Source organism: Populus trichocarpa, chromosome 2 (genome assembly GCF_000002775.5).
Source record: "Populus trichocarpa isolate Nisqually-1 chromosome 2, P.trichocarpa_v4.1, whole genome shotgun sequence".
Classification (NCBI taxonomy): Eukaryota; Viridiplantae; Streptophyta; class Magnoliopsida; order Malpighiales; family Salicaceae; genus Populus; species Populus trichocarpa.
Genome location: NC_037286.2, coordinates 3,360,477 through 3,368,911, shown reverse-complemented (window position 1 = coordinate 3,368,911; position 8,435 = coordinate 3,360,477). Strand labels below are relative to the sequence as shown.

General features: G+C 38.3%; 1 protein-coding gene across 5 annotated transcripts; it reads right to left on the bottom strand.

The window, feature by feature from the left end:
* Positions 1 to 2,321: 2,321 nt before the first annotated feature.
* On the bottom strand, positions 2,322 to 7,430 carry LOC7480022 (type I inositol polyphosphate 5-phosphatase 4). Of its 5 annotated transcripts, none has more exons than XM_052450300.1 (13): positions 6,607 to 7,428; positions 6,424 to 6,511; positions 5,993 to 6,061; positions 5,735 to 5,822; positions 5,541 to 5,645; positions 4,826 to 5,444; positions 4,545 to 4,660; positions 4,356 to 4,464; positions 4,069 to 4,217; positions 3,568 to 3,868; positions 3,010 to 3,083; positions 2,807 to 2,920; positions 2,322 to 2,670 (listed from the first exon to the last, which is right to left on the bottom strand). In XM_052450300.1, the coding sequence occupies exons 1-10, from the start codon at positions 6,634 to 6,636 to the stop codon at positions 3,643 to 3,645; spliced, it is 1,599 nt and encodes a 532-aa protein (XP_052306260.1). In that variant the 5' UTR covers positions 6,637 to 7,428; the 3' UTR covers positions 2,322 to 2,670; positions 2,807 to 2,920; positions 3,010 to 3,083; positions 3,568 to 3,642. The 5 variants fall into 5 exon arrangements, with proteins under 5 accessions (XP_052306260.1, XP_024450766.1, XP_024450764.1 ...); XM_024594998.2 differs by having other exon boundaries at positions 4,545 to 4,663; positions 6,607 to 7,427; XM_024594996.2 differs by having other exon boundaries at positions 4,545 to 4,738; positions 6,607 to 7,426.
* Between the last annotated feature and the right edge of the window lie 1,005 nt (positions 7,431 to 8,435).

Genomic DNA, 8,435 nt, shown 5'->3' with positions numbered 1-8,435 from the left:
AATCCGTCAGTGATTTTATCTGTAAAGAACAGTACTTAACAATGCAATTAAAAAGTGAACAGTTTCAGAGCTCTCTAAAAAATACTGATGGAATTAACATGTCGGTGATATTCTTTGTAATTGACATAATGAACAATGTCAGAGAGAAGTGAACAGTTTACCAAAAAGTTTACAAATGGATCTGATAAGTTAACTTGGATTGACTAAGATTAATACAATATATTGTCATTTCAATATATTTTATTAAAAAAATATTGTCTTTAACTTTTATAAGTCAAGCTAACATGTTGTCATTTCAATATATTTTATTAAAAAAATATTGTCTTGAACTTTTACGAGTCAGAATATTTTTTTATTAATCACTTGAATTATTTTTGAATTTATTAATTTGATCAAATGACATCAAAATAGTATAATTTTAATTTTTTTTTAGAAGAATTAAAAAAATATTATTCAGCCCGCAGTCGCATGATGCGGGCGGGCTATAAATGTAGTCCAACCTATATGAATAATCCACCCACATGAAATTATAATTAAAAAATTGTATGGCTTCATTAAAGAAAACCATGGATATCTCGTCTTGATTGTAATTGGCAAATCATTATTATCAAAACACTAAACAGAGATGCTGTTGGAAGAAGAAAGGAAAACCCACTAAAAATACAAAAAGGAAGCACGAAAACTGAAGCAGAGAATCTTTACGTACAGATAGTTTATTATTCCAAGCAGACCGTCCTTGTAAGAATAGCAGACGCCACATGGCAGAAAATGTTGGGCTACGTTCTAGTCTATGTGCCGCACTATACTATGACGCCTCACATTTTGCCACGTATATTCTGTCCCCATGCACACGAAAACACCCTTTTCATGCTCCCTCGCCCGTCAACCCAATAGTAGACAGTATCTGGAAAAGAAACCCTCGATTGAAAATTCATCTTTTTCCTCTTTGCTCTTACAGATAGATTTGGGACCTTCTGTTAACATTTTTGGATCTTATCGTCTTCAACATCTAAAAAAAAGGTGATAACAGTATTAAAAAAGTAATGGAATCGCCATCAGCAACGATAGATGGGAGTGCCAATGGAGCACAGATGGTTCCGATATAGTTAAGCTAAGGACGGGAAGAGGGAAAGCAACGCTCCGAGATCGAGAATGGGATGAGAAAAGGAAAGGGAAGTGGGCACAGAAAACAGCGTGGGATAGAGAGACGGTGACATGTCCTAAGAACAAAAATCAAAAGACCCTTTGGTTCTGTGCATTCCTTTATTTAACTTTTAACCCAAGAAAATCACCGTGCTAGCTGCATCAGAAAAACAACTCGAGTTATCATTGCTTTTGATGTGCTATTCCTCGATTTGAAGCGACCTATGCGGCTATGCCAGTCGACCATTTCAAAAACTCGCTCGCTCTTCCTGATTGTATAAAATAAAATAATAAAAACATTGAAGAATATGGTTTCCCCCCCTCGTTCATGCACGCAAAAATCATTAAAAGTAATTGCAGGGAATATTCGATGACCTGGATTAGCTAATTCTTGGTGATTGGGCTAAAATTTTGATAGAGTAGGCTTCGATGTGGGCATTTTTGGAGGATCAAAAGAAGAAACATGGGCAGTGGCACCTTGGTCCTCTGCTCATACTGGTAGGTGGAATGTAACAAGGATTGGCATTGTAGGTCCAAAGACATCACGATACTGCACCTTATTTGTGTTTGGTTTAATTGAACAAAGTGTTGCCTGATAATGCGTGAGGGTCTGCGTTTTGGAAACTGGAGTTATCACATAACATCAGTTCCATAAATTTCTTGCTTCTGGCAATCTAGGACAGACCGACCAGTAAGCTGCACCAACTTCTGGCAATCCAGTGAAGATTAGTTACCAACGCATCAGATTTGAGTCCTAACTTGAGTAAGATGCATCCCCCACTTCCAAGTGACTACTACACCTATAGCTAGAGCATAAGCTCTTGAAAGCAAAACAGGGAGCACTGCTTGTTAGCCTTGTCGTGTTGGAGATTGATAGGGGCAATACTGTCCATACAAAGTAAGACAGGGAGAAGGGAGTACCACTACTTATTTGCACTCTCATGTTGGGGATTGACAGGGGCGATTTTGTCCACAGAAAAGCTTTGCAGCACTTCTTGAAAGAGAAATAGTGACCGGAGACAATAGTAAAGTTAAAACCTGCGTACATGATGATGACTTACTGATAACCAACCTGACATGCTTATAAGAAAGCACAAAGCCTGTGCTTTTCTACTCTCTTTCATTTCATTGTCCTGTTTAATTTTCAGCTAGTGATGAGGGGAAAGATAAAGTAACAATGAGATGATCAGAGCGAGTTACTTTTCTTTTTCAGTAAAATCATTAGCAGCAACAGAAAAGGAAGCTTCATATAACTCGGAAGTTATACCTCTCTTCTTAGCACATTTGCAATGAGTATGCATCACATTCCCACTTCTTTTTACCATCTCTCCGAAGTAGTATAGAAAGCAAGATGGAAAGATTAAAAAAAAAAAAAAACATTAACAAACGACTGTTCATTCTCCTATCTTCTTTTGGTGTCAGATATTTCCCTTGATTTCATTTATGCTCTCTTTTCTTTTTAATTAAAGAATTGTCAGCAAATTAGACCTCTAAACAGCTCCTGGACACAGCAAGTGCTCTGTGCTCCTGCAAAAATTGCAAGGAAAAATTACTCAAGTACTCGAGATGTTTCTAGTTCTATTTTGAAGTTCAAAGTCTGGGTGGTGTACAAAATATTAATAAAATAGAGTACCAAATCATTAACAGATTAGCTTTTGTTTACCTTATAATATGATAAGAAGCACAATATATTGTTTTGAGCTAGCAATGGTTGCATTTTCCAATTAGGACATTTAGTGGTGATGGAGGTTTTCGACAATATATACAAAATTCGCGCCTATTGACATGAGGAAAAAGGCATGCAGAGAATTAGACTAATAAGTTGAGGAACAAGAAGTATAATCAAACTCAAAGTGAAGGACCAACCTCCATTTGGGTTGTAGGCAACAAAATGTCTCCATCACTGCTGAGGTGGAGTCAAATAGTAGAGCAGCGCCCACCTACAGCAAAATAAGAGACCGAATCATTAATAAGAATAACAAGAAGCAAGAGGGCGTTTTCAACCAAAAACTGTAGTCCAAAAGAAGACAAGGTCTGCAAAAGTGCTTTAAAAAGTTATGCACGGTATATACTCTATTCATCTTGGTTGAGTTCAACTAATCCATATTTTTATAGGAAAAATATCAGCATTCAGTTTTCCCTAGCTAGAGACGCTAACTTTAATACTTCAAAGTTGTAAATAGGAAGATGGCATAGAGTCCCCTAATAATCACGCGTTTTCAAGTTAATATCAGAAGCTTTGCATTCTTTTCATGAGGACAAGACAAGAAATTATGACAACATATATGACAAGAACTTACCTGGCTAACTGAGGACATCATTAAGGTTATACAAACATCTAGCTAGTATGAACACGCAGCCCAGCAAAAAAAGAAGGTGAATCTGCGAGAATAAGCTAGATACCAATTGGTTGTGTCAGGTTACCTGGGACACAGTGCAGTCAACCCTGTTTTACTTGAACACACTAGCAAGCAATGTTGGTGATTTGCGTATCCATCCTCAAAAGAAACTGAGTTCGGTGTATCCATGTGAGTATGGCAACAGCTCTTCTACCTCAATTCTAGAATTGGAACAACTCGTGCTTCTCTTGATTCGGCCACGATTTATAGATTCAACCTCAGCCAAAAATACACCATAAACTGGTCTGTGATCTGAGAACCTTGACTCCCCACGTACATAAGATAACTGATGGAGGCCCTTTCCATACCACAGTATACGATCACACCTACATTTGTATATAGCCAGATTATTTGTATGTCATGAAACTCAAGCATATTCCATTCACATAGTCCCATAAAGATGTTACACAGTTTGTTTAAATTTTCTCCGTACCAAAAAATAAAGTCTTTTCACAATTTTCTCTGAATGAAAATTCTCTCCCCTTTTTTTCCATATTCTGAAGAAGAGGGGGGAAATGGAGATTACCATGCAGGAGTTCTACGTTTCTCCTTTAGGTGCCTATCATCCCCTGCATATCTATCTGAGTTATTGGAATACTTGTATGTAGGAGGGAAATAAATCCTCCCTTCACTCCATCCATCAAAGACCCGCCCTCGTCTCTGCTCTATCCGAAGCTGAAAAGTAAGAATTATCAAATGTGGTTAGATTGCGCAGCTCTCATCGAAGAACCACAAAACCCTTTCCAAGTAGGGAATAAAACAGCACATAATTGTATATGCATCAGAAGAATATCTAAGATTTTAGGTGCATGCCTGGTCATTCTCTAACAATGCTCTCCAGTTGTGCATCTCAACAAGCGTTTTCACAGCATAATAAGACAAGGCAACCCGGTAATTCAAATCACCTACCCAAATAATTCGACTGCCAAGACAAAGAAGATTGAGACACGGTATGTTTATTGGATAAAAAATAAAGAGGAAATGTCTTAGAAAATGCCTTACTCATGCTCTAAAATTGTTTGAGGGGAGTATTTGTCTCCCCTATCATGAACTCTAGGAAACCTAGTCTTCCTAAGGATCTCCATAACGTCAGAGTTTCTTCGCAGCTCGTCTCCCTCCTTCTGCCCAGATGTCAAATGACTACAGATGAAGCAAAAGCTTGTTTGGTGCAATGACATGCTAATTGAAATTGAGCCCTGGAAAACCCCGAGAGAATAAGAATGTTTTTTTGCCCCCTAGTTCATCACAATTTTGCTCTCAAATTCATAGGAAGGAAAATGTACCTTGTTTCCAAGATATCCCATCAATCCTCTGCCCACACAAGACACTTTGAGGTTGCGAATGTCATCTCTGAGATCGCTCTTTACCCATACTGTTAGAAATATCCCAACCATTTGTTTACTGGCCACCAAACAGTATCTTGACTGACCTGTTTGTCTTTCTCTATCCTCCATTGACAAGGATCCACTGTACTCAATAGGTGCGTATTGAGTAGCACCTGGTGAATCCCCTGGTCCGTTCTCATCATCAGAGGAACCCCATTTGAAATTAGGATCATAATCACTTGGTCTATTCCCAAAGATAACCCTGTCACAGACACTAAAACGTCGATCAAGTCTAGGTTGTGCCATCTCCATGTCACCATCCATTCTCATGCTGCGGCTCAGGGACTGAAAGGAACGGCGATGGAAGAATGATGAGGCTTTCTGCCTCGTTGATCCCTCAAAGTCTGCATCCAATTCTACAATGGGATCAGAGATTGGTGAAGGAGTATGGTAACCACAACTGGTGCCAGGAAGACTATTTAGAGTTTTTCTAATAAGAGCTAGCCATTTTTTGGCCGGTCCATTGTCTTCTGTGCCCAAAACATTTCCAGCATTCAAAGGCACAATTTCTTGAAACCTGGAACCGGTGAGATCAAATAGATTAGCTTAGTGTTACAACAAAGCTGGTTGCCTTAAATAGATGGGACAAAAAAGAATTGGTTATTTTACAAACCCAAGAACATAAATATCAGCAGGGGGTGAAGTGTGAAGCCAATCCTCAAGGTTCAAATGACTTGGAGGAGATTTTCCAGCTACATTCCATGTTGCTACAAATATCCTGCACTCAATGGTAATTGAAACACAATAAAAACCAAATCCTAGCAGGAATCAAATCAAGGCAACACCATGGTTAAGAATTGGCCATACCTATATTGGTTCACATCTGTAACTTGTGCAGCATCAAGGTCTATTTTGCTTCGCTGAACTCGATCAGAGTGCCTCTTGGACGATCTCTCTGCGCTTCAAAGTGAGTGGGTTTGAGAAGAATTTTTGAAAAAACAAAGGGGCAAGATAAATGAAAAGGTACAACACACTAGTAATTATCATTATTCCTTTAATCAAAACTTTGGAAGTTAAAAGAGTGCCGTGGTCCAGACCAATACTGGGAGGTTTCTGATACTGAACCTGTTTTGCTTTTCTTGATGGTGCATGCTTCTCTCTCTGAGAAGCTGCGCCTCCAATCCTCACCACCACCTGAAAAAGAAATGCAATAAAGTAGTTAAAGCTGTGCTCTTTCCACTGCCAAATGCATCAATCAAACATATTCAAACAGCACAAAAAATGAATACTCTTTAATATGAAGAAAACCAAAACATTTTTGAAATTCGTAGAGGAAAGGAACAAATTGGCAGATCTTGAACTGCAGATGGAAATAGCAGGACCCCATTAATCCAAAAACATTTTTATTGCAAAAAACAGATAGTGATGCAGGAATAGAAATAATGCTAAGTATTCAGGGTCTAGAAGAATCCAAATCCAACTCAGTAACAAGTTTCTTGGACAGAAAGGGCCAAGATTCCCCAAATCCAATAATAAGATAAAAGACCAATAATCACCTCCATAAAGGACATCATCAGCTTGAAATTCCTCAGCTTTGCTCTTGATATTGAACCACTTCTTGACCAGTGTCTTAGGCCATGAAAGCTTCACCAATAACACACACACAAAGTTGGCAATTAGAGAGAGCATAAATGCATTGAAAAAGATTCAAGGATTTTCTTATTGGCATTTTCACAAACCTTGCTCTTTTTCGGGTTCTCATCTCTCATTGTTTCACAAATTCATATAGCTCTCCAGATTATATTGCTACACCGGCAAAATTTAAGTCCCTCTTTGTTAAACCGTGGCTTTATATTTCTGGGTTTGCGTAGAACAAAATGTATACGTTGAAAAAAATAAAATCTCAAGAAATTCAAAGAATCTTGAAACAAGATTTTATTTTTCTCGAACAATCCAAGAACAAGTCCAAGCTCTTGTTTTTCAAATAAAGACAGAAGTTCAGTGATTTCTTAAAGGAGAAGAAGAGAAAAAAGGGCAACGCTCTGTTCCTTCGGTTAATGAAGAGAAAACAACATAAGAGTCAACAAGAAAAGCCCCAGCTCCTCTGCATCTTATACACAAAAGTGAATAAGAATCCAGTTTTCTCTTCTATGTCAAGCCCCAGAGGAAAAGAAATAGAAACTGAAGGAGAAGGAGAAGCAATTAAAACAGAAACGACCAACAGAAGAAACAAGGAAAGAGAGAGAAAGAGAAAGAGAGAAGTGATGCGTAGAAGAAAGACTATGAGATTCTGATAGTATAACAAGACAATGTAGAGAGTAGGGAGAGACAGAGATAGAAATATAGTGTTTTTTCTCTTCAATGTAACAAGCAAAAAAAAAAAAAAACTCGTTATTCTGGGTAGACAGGCAAAGCATCGATCTTGAAGAGAGAATAAAGTGTAAGGTGTTTTAGGGAGTTAAGACTTAAGACCCCCTCCCTCTCTAGCCTTTTTTAATCTTTTTTTACTGACCCCAAAAACACTCGAGGACCAGCCAATTAAGCTTCTGGTTTTGGGACGTGAAGGCAAGAGCCAGTTATACTCAGTCACCTGCTCACATTACTAGTACCCAAGTCACACCCAAAAAAAAATAAAATATGTTGCTTCTGTTTTTGTGCATTAACAGCAAGGAGCTACTCTTCATGCCTTCGATCAGTAAAGTTGGGTTTGATTTGTTCTAACATGTATGATGTACCCAAGGCAGTACCAATTCCTACATTTGGTGTTCTGTTCACATTAAAGAGTTAGTTACCGGAAGAAACAGAGATAAAAAGAGTTTGTTTAAGTTTAATTTATGTGTGCTTTTTTTGGGTTTGGGAGATTTTATGTATAGGGTTTAGCTTTGGAAGCAATGTATCTCCTGGAAAAAACCCTGTTTGCTGCTTTTTACCGGTCCATGTGCTGGTCTGCCATGGTAATTTTGAGGCTCAGAAACAAGGCAATTGTGCTAATCCGAGGCTTTTTATTTCTTCTAATTCTATGTCTTCTAAAGCATTAACTCGTTTTCATGCATGGGCTAAAGCAAAGTTTTGTGCTTTGGGAGCCCCCTAGTGGGAGAGGTATATTTGTTTACATAGATGTTGGATCTTGTTAGGACATCAAGGGTCCCAATCTCTCCTTCAACTCACTCTAACTATCCCACGCGATCTCCTAGGTTTATGTGCAAACTCCATACATTATGCTAGTTTAGTAGCTAGCCAGAACAAATTAGTTTCTTGATTTAAACCCTCTAAATTGACAAATCTCAATCCCACATGCTGCATGTGGGAGACACTGTCTGGGTGGGTCTGAGTTCCCTTTTGCTTAGTTTAAAAGTTTTTCATTGTTTCAACTTTCAAGGCTCTTAGCAATCAAGTAGTGTGGTGCTAGTTTCTGTGTTCAAGGATATTAAACTAGTAGTCTTAAATGGAGTTGACGGCAAGACAATCCAAGTAACAACCGAAGTCTAATCTCAAATTTTGAAGCCCCCTAGCTACTGCTTTACACAAACCCCCACCACTCTAGTGAAGCTTCCACTAACATCATAGC

Excerpts from the sequence above, each read along its gene's own strand:
- LOC7480022 (XM_024594996.2), bottom strand. The coding sequence starts at position 6,636 with ATGAGAGATGAGAACCCGAAAAAGAGCAAG. Across the intron at positions 6,512-6,606 it reads AGAACCCGAAAAAGAGCAAG|CTTTCATGGCCTAAGACACT; the intron begins GTTTGTGAAAAT and ends TTATTGGTGAAG. Across the intron at positions 4,218-4,355 it reads CATTGTTAGAGAATGACCAG|CTTCGGATAGAGCAGAGACG; the intron begins GCATGCACCTAA and ends CTTACTTTTCAG.